Source organism: Leopardus geoffroyi, chromosome A2, assembly GCF_018350155.1.
Source record: "Leopardus geoffroyi isolate Oge1 chromosome A2, O.geoffroyi_Oge1_pat1.0, whole genome shotgun sequence".
Lineage (NCBI taxonomy): Eukaryota > Metazoa > Chordata > Mammalia > Carnivora > Felidae > Leopardus > Leopardus geoffroyi.
This window is the reverse complement of record NC_059331.1, coordinates 31045006-31066853: the sequence shown is the minus strand read 5'-3', so window position 1 is coordinate 31066853 and position 21848 is coordinate 31045006. Positions and strand designations below refer to the sequence as shown.

Below are 21848 nucleotides of genomic sequence, written 5' to 3'. Positions count from 1 at the left end.
ATCTCAAATAAGAGGGCCACTGTGCTCATAGGTGGCAATAAACATTTTTATCCAATTTCTTCAGTTGCCTTTTATTGGGCCAGGGTAATATGTCTTGGGAAGAAAATTAAGCCCAATACTGGAAACTATTTGCTTCAAGTGTCTTTTCAAATTGTACACTTAGCCAAGGATTGCATGAAATTAAACATGACCCTGCTCTCCACCCTCCTAAGCCCAAACAACCGGGCCCTGTTTTCCTGTCTAAACAGGTCTCTTGATCACTCTCTTCCAGTTTGAGAGACAGAAGGACTTGTGTTCAACGTTTGGTGACCTAATGATGTTCAAATCTTAAGCGACGGACCTTGAAGTCATCTGTTCCTACCACTTTTTTTTTGGTACGAAATCATCGTAGAAGGCAATGCAGACCGTACAATTTCACGACTAATGTTACTATGCATGCTACCTCTCTTGTGCAGCCATTGACATTTCTTCTCTCCTCTGCTAGATCCCAGCCATTGGTAGTTCTTATCTCCTCTCCTAGAACCAGCCATTCTGATCTCCTATCCTAGATCCCACATACTGACCCGTGAGTGTGCAGTGGCTTAGCCTTTCTCCCTAATAAACCAAGGAGTTCCTCCAGAACTTAGAAGTGTCAAGTATCCCCAACTCAGCCTCATTTCTACCCACACGTGTAGCTCTTTACACCAAATTACTAGGGGTTCTGTGCTTAGTATTTCTGAGCTTTGCACTCTCTTATTAGTGTGGAGAGTGTCTACTTGAGCACAGGTGTTTGCAACATTTATCAGTTCTACTTTTAAAAACCCTTTGGTATGTTGGTATAAATGCCACTTCCCATGATTCATTGCCTCTAAGCTGAGGCACTTTTGTTTTAGGCTAGGGAAAGTCCACTAAATCAATATAACAAGGATGTGTTCCATGATATACAGATCCTCTGAGATGCTCAGTGAGAAAAGGTGTCTGCGGTCAAATGTATTTGGGAAACATTGTATTTCTCTTGGTGATTCGAAATGGGCATTAGAAAAGCAGAGTGCTAAGAAGTATTTCTTAAATTTATTTGACCACATAATTTTTAAATGATTCCTCACCCTTTCTCTCCCTCCCTCCTTCTTTTCTTCATTAAACATTAAATATCTAGGGCTCCATGGGAAAGATTTTGGAAAACATTGTACTCTCCTACTTAAGAAGAGTTTTCAGGCATCAGTTTATACTTTTCTCTGTACTTCCAGAGCCAGCACCATGTCTGGCACAAGGTGATTACTCGATAAATGTGTGTTAAATAGAAATGAACAAGAGAGTGTTCCGAAACATTGTGCTGAAAGTTGTTTTAAAAAATAATACCGGTTATTTGGTGCCAAGTATTTGGGAGTTTTACAGAAAGAAATTATTTTAAAATTGAATTCAGTTCATCCACTTGGGTATATGGGTCAGAATCACAAGATATCCAATGTGGAAAAAGCCCTGGTAGGTGTCTAGTCATCTACCAGACACATATAAGGTACCTTTCAGACTGAATTTATAAAGAGATCGAAAGAATGATCTCAGGCAATTTAAGTATAGCAATAGAAATATGCGATCTGGGCTCAACCCAGGGAGGCTCAACCTTGACTGCCATGTACTGGCTGAGGAATGTGGGCAAATGTGTATGTGCCTCACTTTCCTCATTTGTAAACGCTGATAGTAATTGTCCTCCCTTCAAAAGGACTGAATGAGGGGCGCCTGGGTGGCGCAGTCGGTTAAGCGTCCGACTTCAGCCAGGTCACGATCTCGCGGTCCGTGAGTTCGAGCCCCGCGTCGGGCTCTGAGCTGATGGCTCAGAGCCTGGAGCCTGTTTCCGATTCTGTGTCTCCCTCTCTCTCTGCCCCTCCCCTGTTCATGCTCTGTCTCTCTCTGTCCCAAAAATAAATAAACGTTGAAAAAAAAAATTAAAAAAAAAAAACAAAAGGACTGAATGAGATAACCAAGTAAGCAGCTAAGTATAGTGTCTGGCAGATGGAAGCAATATTAGATATTAATATTATTAAAGGCATTATCAACCAAGATTGCACCGTCAACATGAAATTAGAGGTGACACTAATCCTAGAGAGAATTCGGAAGAACTTAAGATAGGAAATAAGCATGGGGAGGAGGGAATTGTGTATCTGAGGTCTCCTACTGACAGCTCCGAATACTGGGCCAACAGTATCAATGTTTTGGAGAAGAGTCAGTAGGACTCACAAATCCTCCCCAAGTGGGGTGGCAGGTGGGCATTTACTTGTTCGGGTGTTCTGTGGGCTCAGACAGACTCCTCTCTGTTAACCCCTAAGTCTCTAGAAAACTGCTTATCTTTTGAGAAACCACAGAAAGAAGAAGGTGCCTTCTCTATGAGCACGAGCTGCCATTCCCTACCTGAATGGGTAGGCAAATGCTATGTCAATGCTGAGGTTACTTTCCGTCTTGTTGGCACAGTCCACACTCAGCCGCAGGCCTCCGGAATAGCCACCGCATGTTGCAAACGCAAAGATCGCAAAAAGCTGTGGAGAACAAAGAAGCAAGAAAGAAGAGAGTCATTGGAATGATGCTAATCCAGTGAAATACATCAATCAGAGTTCAGTGTCTGAATTGGGAGAGGTTACGTTCTTCCAAAATGTGGCACTGTATTTGGTTCAGGCTGGGAGATGGAAGCCAGGAGGAGGATGAGGACCACGGAAGTGGTGTTTGAAAAACTAGTCCGGCAAACTGGTGTAACTTTGCTTGGAGAAAAACTGAACAGGAGGAGAAAATACCCGTGTTTGACTGTGTAACGAGCCATCGTGCCTCAGAAAGTAGAGATGTAATCTCACATCAAAGGATCTGGAAAATTACACACTAAGGGATTAATGACAGATATCTCCAGGTGGGAAGAATTCGAGATGTCTCCTTGCTTTAATTTGCTTGCCTGTAACTTCTGCAATAAACATGTTTTATCTTTTGGAGTAATATAGGTTTTTTTTTAAGCCATAGTAAGAATTTAATTTTTTTTAAATGTTTATTTATTTTTGAGAGGGAGAGAGAGACAGAGCATGAGCAGTGGAGGGGCAGAGAGAGACAGAGAGAGAGAGAGGGAGACACAGAATCAGAAGCAGGCTCCAGGCTCTGAGCTGTCAGCACAGAGTCCAACGCGGGGCTGAATTCACCAACTGCGAGATCATGACCTGAGCTAAAGTCAGTAGCTCAACTGACCGATCCACCCAAGAGCCCCAGAATTTAAGACCTAAAGGGCTGAGGGAGAGTAGGTGAGTATCTAATACGCACTATTTCAGAGCACAAGATCTCAGTATATGTCAACCTCAAAGCCTCCCTGGTTGTTAAAACTCTGTGTTAGCTGCTCTATGTCAACTATTAAAAGGTTCAACTGGTTACCAATTAATGTCATGGTCCATCTTGGGGTAGAACATGGATCTGTGGAAATTAGGCACTAAAAATTAGGAGCAGGAAATCAGGGAAGTCTTCAAGAAAGAAGATATATATCTGGGAGGTTAAGGATGGCCTAAGATGAGAAGCAAATGCTCAACTTTGCTTAGTTTGGCTAAATTCAAAAGTATTTCCTGCTCATTTCCAAAGAAAGTCAATCAAAGGCACTTAACAATGCCTCATGTTGTAATACTCCCATTTATTTTATTTTCATTTTGGAATTCAGCTTCTTTAGGTGGTCTGGGGTCCCATTAGGAATGCTAGCCCACTTTACACAGAAAACAGAATTATTGTTAAGGGTTAAGTGCATGGGCTCTGGAATGAGACCTTGGAAAGGTTGCTTCATTTCCCCATACTTTGGTTTCCTCAACAGTAAAACAGCATTGATAACAACTCCACTGGGTCATTCTGTGATTCATCATATAAAACAGAAAGTTGCTGTGGACAAGAAAGCTGCTGGAACTGGCAATGTCACCAAGTCTATTCAGAAAGTGAAGAAGGCGAAGTGAGTATTATCCATCATAACACCTGCCATGTCAGTCTCACTCGGTGGTGAAAGAGTATCAGGGCTGTTGGTCTGAGTTGGCCGTCTAACTTTAATAGGAAAAGACTGGTTAATGATAAAATCTTCAAAGGTAAAGTAATATTTTGTGGGTCATTTTTGTTTCCGTGTGTGGCAGTTTTAAGTGATTAGTTTTTAAAACCAGTATTTTAAAAATGGAAACAACTTGACCAAAAGAAACAGTAGATGTAGTAGGAGAAAACTATGTTTATATGTGTTAATCTGTGTAAAGCATTTAAAACAGATCCTGGCACAGGATAAGTACTCAATAGATGTTAATGAAAGCTATTACTGTAAATAGATGTGGATGAGCTCCTTAGTAAGATGTTCCAGGCCATAAAATAGGAAATTTAGACTTACTCCCTAGCTAAATCTATATGACCATCGGCCCCAGGGACCCAGCATCCAAGAGCTCCAGAAATGCTGATCTGTTTTGCTTTGTTTCTCTTCCCAATTTGCCTATAGGATCTGAGGAGGCGTTGAGAAGCTACCGCAATCCCCATTGCAAGCTGGGGCTCGTACACACGGAACACCACAGCTGAAGGGAACATGAGTTTTATTCCTGTGGCATGCATCTGCTCACTTCTCAGGACCGAATGCTCTCCATCAGCTCTTACTGTCGGTAGGAATAAGGAGGAAGTGATGTTAACTGCTCCGTGCTTAAATCTAAGTTGCTTTATATAATCCTGGATGTCTCAGCCCTTTGTGCCATGTCAGAATATTGCCTTTGGTAAGACTTCTTCCAGAAGAAAGAGTGGAGTAACGGAGCCCGGAGCTCTGTGGTGTGGCTATGGAGATAGGCCTCTCCCTGTCCAAGCTTCCTCACCTGTAAGACATCCTGTGTATCTTCTTGAGTCACTGAGGGATTAAATGAGATGGAATATGTATTTATGTGCAGCACCTTTCAATTCATGCAGAGATTTATGTGGAAGCTATATATATGCACTTCGATGGGGTAAGGGTCCCAAGTGTGTAATCAACACTAGTACACATAAAGGTCAGGAGGAATTGGCCATTCTTGCCATTATTAAGTGCTTACTATGGGCTAGGTATTGGGCCCAGCAATTAACATATGTGATATGATCTATTAACAACAATGGTGTGTGTGTGTGTGTGTGTGTGTGTGTGTGTGTGTGTGTGTAGCTTACCATTTCTATATTAAAGATGTCACAGAATAGCAAAATGGCTTCAAATAGCAAGTTAGACTTGAAGGGACTTAAAGATAAGTCCTGTTAATTTCAGTGCTTGATAGTTATAAGGGAATACCCTTGGATTTTCATCTTCCATTAAAGTCCTTTATATACAGTAAGATATGATTAGTACTACCATGTAATGAACTTAACATGGAATGGTAATTATGTATTTAACTATTCAAAATGTTAGATGCATAGAAGGAAAGCGTCAGACTGTTAAAACCACACACACCAATATCTTTTCTTTTAATGTCTATTGAGCTCTGAAAACATAAGACATTGTATTTGAGTTGAATATGACACCTATGGGCTTTCTGGTTAACTTTCTCCCTTCCCCCCACTCGTCACTGATTAAAGGGAAATCATACTGTGTGACCGATATCAAATTCACATGGGTTTGGTGAGGATTAAACAGATAATGTCTGTACAACTCTGGGAGAGTCAGATCCTGCCGAGTGAATAACGTATTACAGGCATGGTTGATTCCATATTTGGGAGAGTGAAATCAACTCCTTTAGAGTGTATCAGCCAGGGCCCTAGTTCTGTAATTGGAATACATCAAGACAGAGTGGGGAGAGGGGGCTGAAAGCTCTTTGGCGGGTCAAAATTCCCTTGGTGTTGAAGAAAAATGTAGAGTGTGAGGGGATTCGCAAAACGCTCTCACGGGTTCCCCTCCCAGAGGTCTGCCCAGCCACTTTCCCTAGGTGGTTGGGCAGAGTGGTTTTGGAAGTCAGGCAGAACCCGAGTTTGAGTCCAATTCCTAGCCGTCTGACATGGAGCAAGTTATTTAACTTCCAAACCTCTCAGTTCCTACCTCTCCTAAATCAGGACTAATCCATTGGTTCATTCGGCAGACATTTAATGGTGCATTTGCTAGGTGCCAGCTGGTGGGGAACAAAAAGTTAAGAAGGAGAAAAGACAAAGAAAGCCCACTAGCGAGCCCACTGCTGGATCGGGGAGACAGTCAGAGAGAATATACAAATGAAACAACTACAAATTGTGTTATGTGTTTTGTGGGGAAGAAGCTCTTCTAGACAGGGAGTTACACCTGAGGAAAGTCACATGTAAGCTAAGACCCTGAGGATGAAGAGGAAGCCATGCAAAAAGGAGGTGGGGAGTGGAAGGGAGTGCCCCAGGCAGAGAAAACCTCTCAAGTGAAACCCCCAGAGAGGAAAAGCTGGACAGTGCGAGGTCAGCGTGGCAACTGCCCAGTGAAAGAGGCTGAGAATAATACTATTTACCTCACATGACTTTGTGTGCTTCAGCTGAGAGAACATATGTAAAGCACCGGGCTCACAGCCCTCAACAAACATTGAAGTGTCTTCTCCTTCCCCTTCTTCCTCTGCTACTATTACTATTTATTACTATTGTTATTAGAACTACACTCGTGAAGACAGAGAACTCGAGAGGAACGTTCACTTGCCCCAACTCAGCTAGAGTTGGAACCAGAATCCTGGTGTGTGGACTCCCCGAGTCAACATTCTTCTGCTTAGCTCTACAACAGCAGGGAGAACAATTTCTGGCCATCTGGGTGGGAGATAACTGTCAAATGTTCTAGTCTTTGCCCAGAAATGCACCACGGTGCTTTAGTGGCCTGAGGCTCTCCATGTCTTCTGAGGGTCTCATGGGCACAGAATGGCAAGCTCACTAGCCAAGCAGAATGGATGGTTTGTGCTCTCTTTGTTCTCCTTCCTCTGTCCGTCCTTCCTTCCTTCCTTCCTTCCTTCCTTCCTTCCTTCCCTCCCTCTCTCCCTTCCTCCTTTCTTCCCTTCCTTTTCCCTCCCTCCTTCCTTTCTCATACCTTCCTTCCTTCCTTCCTTCCTCCCTTCCTCCCTTCCTTCCTTCCTCCTTTTTACCCTTGATAGGGTGGAGAATTTTAGAACGAGGTTCTTGGAATATGTAAAGAGACAGAAACTTCCTTAGCTTGACAATGGTTTCTCTGAGAGACCATTACAATTAGCAAGAGGAAAGTTTGTGTCTTGGAGATGCTTGACTCTGCAAGACTAATGCTGCGAGATGGAAGAGGGAAAACTGTGTTATGTGGCCATGATGGAATGAGAAGTGGGCATGGGCCTTGCAAGTCTGAGGAGAGGAAAGAGCCTGAATTAGGGGACTGGGGATGTGGGGTGCCAGGAAGAGATGAGAGCAAGGGACTAGAGAGAAAGACTTCCATCTGAGCCTGACTTTACAGTGACTACATGCACCTTGATGAGAGAGGTGAAAACATGGCGTTTGTGTGTGTACACGCACACGTGTCATTTCTCTGAACCCTGGGCTCCGTGTGTTCATCCTCAGCTAACACTGCATTTTTTCTGGCAATGCAACCTACTTATTCACCTTCCTAGACACTGGGGCAAAAGTCCATTTACCCAACCAAGGGAAATTACAAGACCTCTGTGTTGCTATCTTCCCTCAAGCTTCCCATTCTCAAACAAAGCAGACACCTCACCCTCTGGTACAGTCTAAGATAATCAATATCATAACCACTGGCCCAATCATTCACTCCCCTTGAATTCAGGAGACAGAAATAAATCTCCTGAAATGAACTCTCGTTTCACTACCGTCTTGGATGATCTACAGCTCTGTTCCTAACAACAAAAAATTATTCTCTAAATGGACAAAATTAACCAGCAGAGATTTCCCTGGCATGCAGACTGATTAGAAATAGATTCAGGTGAAAGAGACAGAAGCATTGCCTTGCACTTTCTGGCTTAATAAGCATCCATAAACCAAAATCACCCATAGCAGGAATATCTTTGCACAGTTAATGATACCAAAGGTTTTGTTCCCTGGAAAGAGGGCAAGCAGTTCCCTCCTTGGAACTAATTGAATCACACAAGGAATATCAATGAAAGATGCTATTAATCCTTCTGGTTAATTTGTGAGGCACAATTGAAAGCACTAGGTTGGAGGAGGACAGGAAATCAGGCTGATTAATGGCTCTCATAGGGACCTGTGGTCTGCAGAAAAGTTAGGGAGGGGACATCTTCCATGACCTGATACACAACCTCAGGCATGAAGGATACCTTGGAAGAATAAGTGAGAGTAAGGACACTAGTATGAAAGGGATTGGAAAATTGAAACCAAGTGTTGGTATTCATATTGCCACTGAGCTATGTGTGCTGACAATCAGATCTCCAGGGCATAAAGCAATGGCATCTAGTATTTGATTTGCCAATTTCCATGGTGTAAAACTCCCATTATGGCCAATTCCAAGCCACCCTCCTAATACCTCCAAACTTGATTGGAAAGAGAGCTGCACAGTCAGCTGAGTTCCAGCAAACCACTGCTCCCAAGGGACTTTCCTTGCTCCCTGGGGCAAGAGCCTTGGGCTTCTTTCATTGATTCACCCTTCTTCGTTCATATTTCCTGTTACTTCATATCACTCACCTTGGGCTTACTGCATAGTAAGTACTTCATTCTTTTTTTCTCGACTTCAATTATTCACCCTTTCATTCATTTATTCACTTAGTTATTGTAGCAGAGGTGGTTGATGCTTTGCCTATATCCCCTCAGCTCACCCTAGAGGCCACCTGCAGTGCAGCTTCACAGGAGCAGTCTGATCTGTGCCACCCCAAAGGCTTCCCCCTCCAACACCCAAGCCTCACTGCTGAGGACTTTCTCAGGAGGCATGAATATGCTCAGCGTTGGGACTGGGGCATGGTGGAAGTCCCTTCGAGTGAATTCTCTGCCATCTTGCAATTTTCAATTTGGGATGGAATTTGGTGGACACAACCACCTCTGTGGGGAATCTCTGAAGTGTGTTCAGCATAGTTTTTCAGAGGCTGCCCTTTGGGATTGAGTCCCCATTGCCCATTAATATCCATAGTGGGCGTCCCTCCACAATGTCTCATCATTGTGCTTCCTGGCATCGCCTCTCAAGTAAACTCTGTGAGCCAAATTTCTTGTCTCAGGACCTGCTTTGGGGGAATGCAACTGAGACAGTTATCAAACCCTGACCAAGGGCCTATTACTTTTCAGGCACTGCAGTGTGCTCTAGGATTGCCTTACTAAAAGGAATTGTACCTCCTGACCCACCTTATCTCATTCCTCTCAGCTTCAAGCTTTTCACACCCTCATCTCCCCAGCCCTCTCTAAATAAGTTGAGCTACTGTGTAAAGAGGAAGCCTTCTTTGGCCACATTATCCAGAGCGGGCTTCCTAATCTCAGCCCCCACCCCGGCTGGCCCCATTACTCCCTGTCTTTGTTTGCTTGTTTGTTTTTATGTGAGCAAATGTTCTAAAATCTGTCATTTTTGGCATTATGTAGTCACCAGTTTGTGTTTTGTTTGACCACTTCCTTGGGGAAAGGTAATACACTTGTCTTTGTCTATTGCTGGATTTCTACCACCTTGTGCAAGGCCTGGCATGAAGCAGGTGCTCCCTAAATACTTGTTGACGAAGTAGAGCTATTTCTCTCCTCCACCTCTAGGGAACTTGCTGTCTATCTGGAGATACAGACAACTGAATGAAAACGCACTCTGACAGTGTTTTACTGTGTAACTGGAACACACTAGAGGAAAATATAGCACATATTCTATGGTACATATGGTATGTGCTTGCAGAGGATTGGAGGAGACATGAGGACCAGCTGTCTGCAGAAATGGATAGCTAAGGAGAAATCAGGAGAGCATGCCAGATTTATCCAAGTAAGAGGGAGAAGAAGAGTGTTCTAAGTAGAGACAGCAGCAAGTCAAAGAAAGAGCCTCAAGTGAGCAAGTGACGCACATTTGGGCTGTGCAGTTGGCACAGCTGGAGCAGACACTGCAAGCTGGGAAGAAAGGAGCTGACTGTTCAAGAGGTAAGCAGGGACCATCTAGCAGGGATCAGAAAACTACAGCCCCTGGGCCGAATCCAGCCACACCCAGTCACATCTATTCATGGATGTATACCTGTTTCTACACTACAATGGTAGAATTGCATACTGACAACATAGATCCTGGTCCACAAAGCCAAACATATTCACTATCTGGCCCTTACAGAAACAGTCTGTCATTGCGAAGAAACTCGGATTTTATGAGGGGATTGGGATTTCAGCAGGGGAGAGGCACGACAAATTTGCATTTCAGACCGGCCTTTGTGGTGGTTGCCATGGAGAGTGTGGACTGAGACAGGGACGGACTAGGGTTGGAAGACCAGCAGTGTCTTACTTCTCTAAGGTCTACAGACCCTGTGCCAAAAGGACCATGTCCCAGTTTTCTTTATATCACTTGCTGCACCAAAACATCATACACGGCTCATCAATGTTACCAAGTGAATGAATATATGAATGAATGGGCAAGAGAAGATGAGAGAAACCCGTATTTTGGCACTGAAAACAGTAAACATTATGATGATAATTGTAACAATAAAACAATTATATTTGGTTCTCTGTGCCCATCTCTTCAGTAAGTATATTATTTACATTGGTGTATTTAATCCTCTTAACAATCCCCTGAAGTAGAGACACAATCCCCCAATCCCTCATTTCATAGATGATAAAACTGAGGTTAAACAGCATGCCCAAGGTCACACTGGTTTTTGGTACGTAAAGTAGTCATGGTTTGAACTCAGATCTGCCTTTCTCTAAAGTTTATCTTCCTCCTTCTCAACTTTCCCAGGGCTGTGACAGGGGTCTCTCTTGGCCAGCACATGCTTTGGAAAGACTAATACAGAAATGTCAGTGATGGGCATTTTAAGGTGTTCTCCATCACATTGATACTCAGAAAGCCAAATGAGGATTAAAGAAACCATCCATAGGACAAAGCCCTGATGATCATAATGGATGCCAGTGGTAGCTCATGTATTTTGCTTCAGCAAGCCAAACCTTCCCCCTGCAGCATCACAGGCCACCAGGGGAAGGGAGTCAGAGTCTGGCATGACAGGAACACTTCAAAAGCTTGTTGTGAGTAAGGCTCTGTCAATTTCACCGCCCAAGTCCCTCCTACCTGTTAGCCACGGCAGGGCTGGTGGCTTGCTCACTTTCATACATCGTCATCATTCAACAGTTTATAGGTTTGAAGGGACCCAATTCCCCTCCTCCACTTCCTTTGATGAACCCCTCTTGCCCCTTCTCCTTTAGGATTTATCTTGGCCTGATGAGCCATTTGTCCCAAGAACCCCTGAAGAGCATTTCTGGGAACACAGTTGTTTATAGGAGCTGATTACACCACAACAGTAGCCCCGGAAAAATGAAGAATACATATTGTCAAGTTAGTTTCTGATGCAGAACGAGTTTTTGATGAACTGTGGCTTCCCTCATACCCTACTTGCTACTCAGGAGGCCCCCAGCAAACGGATGAACACCTTTAAAACTTAATGTTCCATTTCCTCTCATCTTTGTCTAATTCTTCTTCCTTCTAGTGTGTCTTCTCCTGCTGATAATTGGATTTTTCCAAGAAAATTGACCAAGCACCTTCTTTACTATCAGTTTATGGTTACAGCAATATTCTGACCCAGTAAGGTTCTGTGAATAACCCTGTACAACCTCAGACAGGACATTCATGTGAAGATAAAAACTGCAAGTTGTCCCTGGAAGGCAACATAATTGGATCTTATTGGGAGGCACTGAAAGCTACTGTCAGAAAGCTTTCTTGCGCAGAGCTATGTTTTCTCCTGTCGTTGTACATAACTATCCGTGTTCTTAACCAGCACCAGTACCTTCCATACTGCATTCCATTTCACACCATCTGTCAAATATTGGATAGTGTGCCCTTCTAAACTTTGTGACTTGTGTGAAATCCTCCAAGGCAAGAGCGGCCTCACAGAATTGGTACTTCACACCATTACCTGAGGAATTCTGACCAGGTGCTGCAGAAAGAGAGCTCCAAATTACTTAGACAGTAAAAGAAGTTTCTGTTTTCATTGTCTTAAATGTGCAGCCTGGAGACTGGATCAGTTAGTAAAGTATTTGGTCACAGAAAATGGAAAGCGTGACCTATAGTAGCTTAAACAATAAAAGTTTGATGACGTCTGGACAGACATCTCTTTGGTTCTTATGGTCTTTGCCTCATAGTCACAAAATGGCTGTTGTGTCCCTGGACAGGTTAGCTGTGTGGGAGACTGGAAAGTGAATATTCTACTTTCCCGGGCTCTGTAGGGAAGGTAAGCAAGGGGACAAAGGCTGAGAATGGTTGCTGAGTGAGTCAGTCTCCACTGTCTGCCATAGGAACTTATGGGACAGAGGGAAAGAAGAAAAACAAGTATTCAAGGCATTTTATAAAGACAGCGTAGGAAAGCCCATTCACTAAGTGGCCATTTCCGACATCCTAGACAGTGCCTAGAAAATCCTATGCTTTATATGCAATAGGCTTAATTTAACACATGTCCGTAAATTGAAATGTAAATTTCTGCTTTGGTTTTATTTTCCATGATAAAGCCTGACAAATCTTCGAAGTAAAATGCACAGTTGAAATAGTAAAAATAAATTGGAAACAATCTTCATGCTTATAAAAATATAGAATAACCAAATAAATTCTGAGATATTCAATCAATGGAATATTACGCAATAGTTATAAAGAATGAAGAGCAGTATAGAAAGGTGTTCATCTTTAAAAAAATTTTTTGTTACATTTCTCTATTTTTGAGAGACAGAGAGGGAAGAGAGAGACAGAGCATGAGCAGGGGAGGGGCAGAGAGAGAGGGAGACACAAAATCAGAAGCAGGCTCCAGGTTCCGAGCAGTCAGCACAGAGCCCGACGAGGGGCTCAAACCCACAAACTGTGAGATCATGATCTGAGCCAAAGTTGGATGCTTAACAACCTCTGGGTAACCTGAGCAAAGTAATTTGAGCCTGTCATTAGATGGTGGTACTGTTTTTAACTTCCATTTGGATGAAAAAATATATAAAATAACAAAAAAACCCACTCTCTTCTGGAATTGTCTTCAATAATCCCTTCAAATTATTTATGTTTGCAGAGGATGTAAATGGAACAACATTTTTGACCCACTTAGTTGTTAAAATATTTTTACAAAGTCACTCATTAGAATCAAGGTAAAAAACATTTCAAAATACACTGAGGGAACTTAGGATTCAAGTATACGGTCCATCAGCAAGTAAGTCAAAAAGTTCGACTTATGTTTCATCAGATTCAGTGACGGCAATTATTTTTAAAGGAATCAACTCTAATTCTCTCATATCTGTCTTAATGGAGTCACACGAAAAAATAAAAATTCAGCAGAGCTTCTCACCCAGAACTAACACCACTTCTCTGACATCTGATTAGAGTCTTGCGAATTAATTTGTTGCTTATTGTAGTGTTTTTGAACTTGACATTTTTCTGTGATACGGACTTCCTGAATTTTCTTGCCTATCATAACCATCTCTCTACAGCACTGAAGAAAATCTTAATGGCACACTTCTGCTCGACAGGCAAATTAAAGCAAGATAAAGCCAGGGAACATAGCCACCACTCTATAGTTCAGTAACATGTATTGAATATGTTGGCATGAACTATTCTTGGCCAGAAGCCGTGCTTTCATGACTAGATTTTTTTTTAAGTGAAGGTAAGTCAAACCCTTATATCCTATTTTTCAAAAAGAGTCTGCCTTAGATACCACATCCAGAAAATTAAAGTCAAGTTGGGATTCTACTCCACTTGAATTCACTACATTTGACACCTCTTCTTTAAAATCCAAACATTGGGGCGCCTGGGTGGCGCAGTCGGTTAAGCGTCCGACTTCAGCCAGGTCACGATCTCACGGTCCGTGAGTTCGAGCCCCGTGTCGGGCTCTGGGCTGATGGCTCAGAACCTGGAGCCTGTTTCCGATTCTGTGTCTCCCTCTCTCTCTGCCCCTCCCCCGTTCATGCTCTGTCTCTCTCTGTCCCAAAAATAAATAAACGTTGAAAAAAAATTAAAAAAATAAATAAATAAAATAAAATCCAAACATTTTGTGAACTAGAGTTGTATTTATAACCCTAAAGCAAATTAGAATAACACAGATTATTTTGGAAAAACAATATTGATCCTAACCAATTGAGTACATTCAATTAATTCTTTGTACTAGACTGCATGGTCATTAAAAAAGAAGTTTCCCTCACTCTCCTTTTTAAAACAAAATTACTTTGTTGTAAATTCAGCTTCATCTTCATGAAAGGCAAGCACAGAATCCAAAGAAAGAATAGTACAGTAGGTGATTTTGGTTTTTTCTTTTGCTTAGTTTTGTATTTTTTTGTGTTTTGTGGCTATATTAAATAAAATCTAGGACTTGACCAAACGCAAGCCATGAGTATAAACAGGCATCATATTCAAGCTCATGATCTAAGAGGCAGGAACCCAGAATTAATCATAGAGCTATTGATGGTCAGAGAATTTTGAAATATGCAAATAACTATAAATAGAGATTTGAAGGCCTTCCCATTCTTCTTCTACTTCTTTTGAACACCTCACAGGCAAAGTTGCATGTCTACACTGTTGATACTTTATGGTATTCATGAACTTGTTTTGACTACTCTGAATTTTTTGACCATTTGATTTCCAGGTCAAAACCTCTGAACCTCTCAAACACGAAGCATCGTCATTAAATCACCTCTGTCCTAACAGAGAACTTGCTACTCTGTATTATTTTGATTACATAATGGGAAAAAAAAGCAAACCTAAAACAGGCAGTTAAAAGGCAGCGTATTGTTCATATTGACAAGTAGTATAAAGTAGAAGTTCTATAGGAGCAGTTTGAAGTAGATTTTAAAGTACTATTTTCTGATTATAATTCAAATCATAGTAAGAACACAACTGTTGCTAAGTAGACTTAGCAAGATTCTATTTGCGTCTGGCAGTGTGCTGCGTGCTGTAAAAACATTGTTATCTCTGAAGGCTCATCACTCTGTGAAGTAGGCACAATCATCATCCCCATTTTAGGACAAGGTGAACCATAGCTTAGAGGTGTTAAGTGATTTGTCCAAGGCCACTCAGATAGGGAAATCAGATAGTTTGAATCCATGAGTTCATAACTATACTAAAAGAAACAACTAAAATTAAAATTTTAATTGGTCACCGTTAGAGGGTACTAGTGAACAAACCCATTATTTTATTTTATCTTATTTTATTTTATCTTATTTTATTTTATTTTATTTTATTTTTTTAATTTTATTTTATGTTTATTTATTTATTTTGAGAGAGGGAGTGTGCACATGTGCGAGCAGGGGAGGGGCAGAGACTGAAGAGAGAGAGAATCCCAAGCAGGCTCCGTGCTGTCAGTGCAGAGCCCAATGCAGGGCTTGATCTTGCAAACCCGTGAGCTCATGACCTAAGCCAAAATCAAGGATAGGATGCTGATATGGTTATAAACTAACTATATGTGCTAACTGGTAACACAAAAAGAGCCACAAACAGATATTATTAGCCTTAGTCTAATGGAAGAAGACCTCACCAACTGTGAAATATTCTTGGCAAAAAAAAAAAAAAATCAATCAAACTCTGAATTTGAGCAAGCCTCTCTGCCCAAATGCCCAATTTACCAAAAAACCCAGAAGAGCAGGAACATGTAAAATGACACCATAAGGATTAAACCAGCAAAATCCAGACCCTGAGAAACTCTCCAGGGGAAAACACCTTGTTTATTCAAGAACAACAAAAACAAACTACAAAAATGTACAGAGAGAGAGGAAAATGTATAGAGGAGGAGATTGAAACAGAGGAGTTTACAGATTAAAAAGGTTTTAAGAGATATATCAATCCAATGGTGGATTTTTTTTTTAATCCAGATTTAAGGAAACTATTAAAAAATCATGAAATTACATGAGACATTTGGGAATTTGTAGATACTTGATGATACAGACTTCTTGTTAATCTTTAAAATGTGAGATATGGTAGTATAGTGTTTTTGTATTCAATACCTTTGAGAGATACATACCAGTTTATTTATAGGAAAAATGATATGATGCCTGGGAAGAAGGTGTAGTAATAGGAGCATAAGAAGGAACAACACTGGCTATGAGTTGATTATTGTTGGTGCTAAGCCATGAGTAAAGAGAGGCTTATTAAATTATTCTGTGTCTAGGCTCCATAGCTCAGGGGTTAGAGCACTGGTCTTGTAAATTATTCTGTGTCTTTATGTGATTGAAAATTTCCATTATTCAATATTTTAAACAATTGAGATCATGTTATAAATGAATCCAGATATGACTGTATATGTATAGACAAAGTTCACTATTTTTAAATTTAATATATATGTGAACAGTTTTCATGGTTTTTTAAAGATATTCAAAAATAATCTTAATTAAATTCCTGAGTGGTATGCTTTTGAAAGCAAGAAAGTCTCACCCTGTTCTATTATTATAACGCTGCAGGACTTAGAGGAAAATATATTCTTTTTTTTTTAAGAAAATTTTCTTTCTTAATAATCTTTTATTGATTGTTCTAAGAACCCATTTAGTTCTGCCTCATTATGAGAGACCAGCTTTTTCTCATTATGTTTTAATGAGATGAAGGATGACCATAGCCTAAAGGACCATACATGCCATGTAAAGGACATTATTTCCTAGACAATAAGACAAAAATCCTCACCATTGTTCAATAATGTCTTCCTATTGATTAAATTCAAGAGGTAATAAAATATATCAAATTACTTAATATTTAATATATTGGTTTTAGTTTCTGAGTACTAATATTGTTAAATGGAGTTCATATAGGCCAAGCTGATAAGCAGAGACATAAATATTAGCCTATCAACTTCAGCCCTGCAAAACAGACTGCAAATATGGAGCCATCTAGTGATTCTGTGACTGAAAGACAGAGCAAGTGACCTTTCCTAAAAAATTTAGCTTCTGGCTCCCATATTATACAGATACCACTTTCTAACCCATCTAGCAAGATTAGAATACTCTCGGAGAGTCACCTTATTTGTTCATGGGAATTAAGTTAAACAAAAAAATAGTGACATAATTCTAAAAGATGGGACTCGTATGGGCTAGAGAACTTTCTAAGTTCTTTGATGAATGTAAATAAAGAGCAACATGACAGAACTGTCATCAGGGTAAACACGATGGTTAGTTCATAGCAGGTATTTGATATTAATTTGTTGAACAGGATGAACTTGTTTGGGGGGAAATTTGATAGTTGTCTTCTAGGAAAGTCCTAAAGGGATGCTATGGGGAGTATCTGTGGGTTGGTATTCTACCTCAGTTTACCCTTTGGGAAGTTGTTGAAGGCTGTGAACTTCCTTCATAGAAAAATTCTCATCACCACATATATTTAAAAATTATCACACAGGGGTGCCTGGGTGGCTCTGTCGGTTAAGCATCTGACTTCGGCTCAGGTCATGATCTCGCGGTTTGCGAGTTCGAGCCCCGCATCGGGCTCTGTGCTGACAGCTCAGAGCCTAGAGCCTGCTTCGGATTCTGTGTCTTCCTCTCTCTCTGTCCCTCCCCTGCTTGTACTCTGTCTCTCTCTATCTCTCAATAATAAATAAATGTTAAAAAAAAAATTTAAAAAAATTATCACACAGACGCTGTGGACTCAGAGACCCTTTGAGGCTCTCTAATAGACCACACTCAGCTATCCAAAGACCTCAGGCTAAGACTCACTGTCCTTAAAGAGAAAAACTTATCAGAAACCACAGCTGGTGGCAGACCATCCACGCCTCCTACTAAGACCTATCCCTCACCTGTATTCCAGTTACCTGTCAGGCGACTACGATCTCCTAGGCACTTTCCAGTATCTCCCACTCCTTCCAGCTGTCTTCAATACTTATCGTAAGTCACCTCCTTTAGAATTATGTTACTAATTCCTTTTTTTTTTTTTTTTTGTTATTTCCATGTATACTAGAACTCTGCCTAATATGATTTTGGAGCAAGATCTGGCTACTTCTTACAAGGGGGCTAACCTGAATAGAAACCACTTCACTGAAAAGATCAACTACAACATGCTCCACAGTAAAGTATAAAGCCAGGGACTTTATCTTGTTCCCTCAATTATAGAAGAAAGTGACAGAAACCTTCTGGGAAACCCACTGGCACAAGGAAGACCTAAGTGACTGTATGTGGCATTGAGTACATTCCCCCTGCTGTTTAAAAATATTTATTTATTTATCTTGAGGTGGGGGGAGGGAGGGGATGGGGATTGAGGGGGAGAGAGAGAGAGAGAGAGAGAGAGAGAGAGAGAGAGAATATCCCAAGCAGGCTCTAGGCTGTCAGTGCAGAGCCAACATGGGGCTCGGACTCATGAACTATGAGATCATGACCTGAGCCGAAACCAAGAGCTAGATGCCCAACTGCTTGAGCCATCCAGGTGCCCCCCAAGCCCATTTCTAATGAAATAAGCTGTCTCCAAGGAATGTAGTTGGTGGAGGCCATGGCGGCTGGACTTGTATCTGCAGAGTAGAAAAGCCCCCACAGGAATGGTTGAGCCCTACCTACACTCATTTTTCTGAGAGCCCTGGTTGTCATACACCAGCACATTTCCCCTTACAGGAAACCAAAGGGATGCCCAAGAGACCGATTTGAGACCAGTGAAACCTTAGGGTGTTTTGACTTCCTTAGCAGAGATTGGTTGGAAATGCATGTTTTAATGGATGCACACTGAAGTATGCAAAGGATACTTTCCCACTCTAATGTTTTCATTTCTTCCCAATCTTAATAGAGGTGAGAGGATATCACCCTTTGAGAGACAAGTCTCAGCTCATTTTATATCAATGCACAATTTAGGAAAGGCATCTTTTAATGATCTCTGTTATCAACAACTCTGGGAAGCGGGTCCCCTATGATCTGGAAATAAGGTGTAATACAGTGACCTAAAACAAAGGCTATTGAGAATAAACTCACACCACTGAATTCCAGGGCTTATTTGAAACATGGCTCTTCAGGGGACAGTCTATTATCTAATGCAACTTTATCAGAGGTATGTGGACTTTCTTCTTAAAGTTTAAAAAAAATGAGCATCATCCTCTAAATGTAAATATTTATTATCTGCCCACTGAGTGCCTGTGTGTCGGTGCTGAGGATAGATAGATAGATAGATAGATAGATAGATAGATAGATAGATTGATGCCACTCTCTTGGAGCTGATACTATGGTGGGAACAATAAGCAATAAATGAATAAACAAATTCAAAATTGTGATAAAGGAGATGAAGGTACGAGCAGGTACAGTGACAGAGAACAACAGTGGGGCCTTCTTAGATAAGATGAACAGGAAAGACTTCTTTAAGAAGGCAACACTCAGGCCCAAAGACTGAAAAGAAGCTAGTGCTGGGAACAGGTAGAGATGGATAAAGGGACAATCCCAGACAGAAGATTCTGAGAAGGGCAATAGCTTGGCAGGTTTGAAGAAATGAAAGGTGGCTGCCATGGGTAAGAAGAGGAATGGCATAAGTTGAGGTCTGAGGCAGGACCAGACAAGTCCTCATAAGTCCAGACGTACTACATGAAATCTGTTTGTTATTGATCTATGAGTAACATTATAGTAATTTTTTTTATTTTTTTTAACATTTATTTATTTTTGAGACAGAGAGAGAGCATGAACAGGGGAGGGTCAGAGAAAGAGGGAGACACAGAATCTGAAACAGGCTCCAGGCTCCGAGCTGTCAGCACAGAGCCCGACGTGGGGCTCGAACCCATGGACCACGAGATCATGACCTGCGCCGAAGTCGGACGCTTAACCGACTGAGCCACCCAGGCGCCCCAACATTATAGTAATTATTAACAAAATACTCATAATCAAAAGAATAGCTAATACTGAGGGAGCATTTACTACATGCTGGACCTGAGTAAAGTCCTTTACATGCATTATTTGAAATGATCGTCCCAACAGGTCTGAAAGATAGGTACTACCCTGGTTCGACATTGGGGAAACGGAGAGCCATAACAAGGTCACTTCTCTAACATCACACAGTAAATGGTAAAACTGGTAGTTGAATCCTAGACTGTATGACTTGAATACTTAGCAAGATCCAGAGACATCCTCCTCTTGAATCTCATCCAAACCTAGAAGCATTTGAAGACAAGCAGAACGTGCCTTTGGAGTAGAACATGGAGGGACCTGAGCTCCTTTTGAACTCATTCAGACTTAACACTGTATTTGGCAGATGCTGAAATAGAATCCAAAATCCTAACAGAACCAGTGGTCTGTGGAGAAAAGATCAGAAGCAACGTTTTTGACACAAGTCCAGAAAAAGGCCAGAACAAAGATGGAAGAAGGTGACAGACTTGCTCAAGTAAAAGGAGGAAGCTGCTACATTTGGCTTTTATCAGTTGATATGTTTATGTTTCTTGGGAAGAACAGAAGACAAATGCCAAAGGGAAATGGAAAGAGCTGGATAATGTAGAGCTTGCTTCACAGGAAGCATCTCTCCTTAATGGTTATGATTTTTATGTTGTTCTCATTTCTTAACACCACAAGTCCAATGAAGTCTTGGGAATGAAACAATAAACGTGGTATGACATTAGGATACTGGGCTTAACGAGGATGAAAAGGCTGTGTTCCTTTTAGGGACACTCCTAGAACCCATGAGTATAGCCTCATTTGAGATACGCTCAGCCTCAGCCTGTGGTACCTCTTTTTGTCCCCTCCTCAGAATCAAAACCCTGAGAGCCATCCTGCATTCTTCTTTCTCTCATCTTACTCACTCAGTCTCCTCGCTTTGCTGGTTCTGTGTTCTTAAATTTTATATTAGTGTTTATTTATATTTGAGAGAGAGAGACACAGAATCCGAAGCAGGGTCCAGGCTCTGAGCTGTTAACACAGAGCCCGATGCAGGAAACTCACGGACCATGAGATCATGAACTGAGCTGAAGTCAGATGCTCAACTGGCTGAGCCACCCATGTGCCCCTGTATTCCTAGTAATGGTAATAGCTATGTTCCCTTCTCCATTCACCTGCTGTTGCCTTTGTCCAGGCTACCATCATCGCTTGCCCAGGGTAAAGGTAATGTCTCCCATCAGCTGCACCTGCCTCCAGCCTTGTCTCAGGACATCCAGACTCTATTCTGCGCAAGAGTGATCTTCTTAGAATACAAATTTGACTATGCTGCCTCCGCTTCCCCACTTACCACCATTCAATGGCTCTCCACTGCCTACCAGATAAAGTGTAACTTCTTAAGCATGGCACGCAAGACCTATGTCCTTGCTTCTCCAGCTTCTCTCTGTCTATAGTGAACAATGAATTACTTACAATCATACCTCCTAACAAAAAATCTTGGCCGTTCTTTGCCTATAAGCTCTCATCTATGCTGCTGTCATTTCCTAGAGGGCTTTCCCCATCTTTGTCTTTTACACTCAATTCAAGTGTCTTTTTCTTCTTCATGAAGCCTTCTTATATCACTTTGTAATTTTGTGGTAGACAGAATAATGGCCCCCCCAAAGATGCCCATGTACTAATCTCCTGCCATATAAATACTTTACATGGTAAAAAGAAATTCACAGATGCAATTAAATTGAAGACCCTGAGTTGAGATTATCCTGGATTATTTGAGTGGGCCCAATGCATTCACAAAGGTCCTTATAAGAGGGAGGCAGATAGGTCAGAGTCAGAGAAGGAGATGTGGTGACAAAAACAGAGAGGGTAGGGGAGAGATGGATCTAAAGATAGCTGGGGTGCCTGGGTGGCTCAGTTGGTTGAGCATCTGATTCTTGATTTTGGCTTAGGTCATGATCCCAGGGTTGTGGGATCAAGGCCCACATCAGGCTCCACACTTAGTGTGGAGCCTGCTTAAGATTCTCTCTCTCTCTCTCTCTCTCTCTCTCTCCCTCTCT

The 21848-nt window shown here is 41.6% G+C and overlaps 1 protein-coding gene and 1 long non-coding RNA gene across 4 annotated transcripts in view; one reads left to right on the top strand and one right to left on the bottom strand.

Moving 5' to 3' along the window:
• SYNPR (synaptoporin) overlaps positions 1-21848 on the bottom strand; it is a 320817-nt gene that overhangs the window by 125012 nt on the left and 173957 nt on the right. For all 3 annotated transcript variants that reach the window (XM_045493415.1, XM_045493416.1, XM_045493417.1), the window contains one exon: positions 2386-2510. In XM_045493415.1, the coding sequence (XP_045349371.1) occupies positions 2386-2510 (125 nt within the window). The remainder of the gene's footprint in view (positions 1-2385; positions 2511-21848) is intronic.
• LOC123605814 lies at positions 3418-12068 on the top strand. Its single transcript, XR_006715902.1, has 3 exons — positions 3418-3934; positions 4457-4613; positions 9616-12068. It is a non-coding gene; the product is annotated as an uncharacterized LOC123605814 (long non-coding RNA).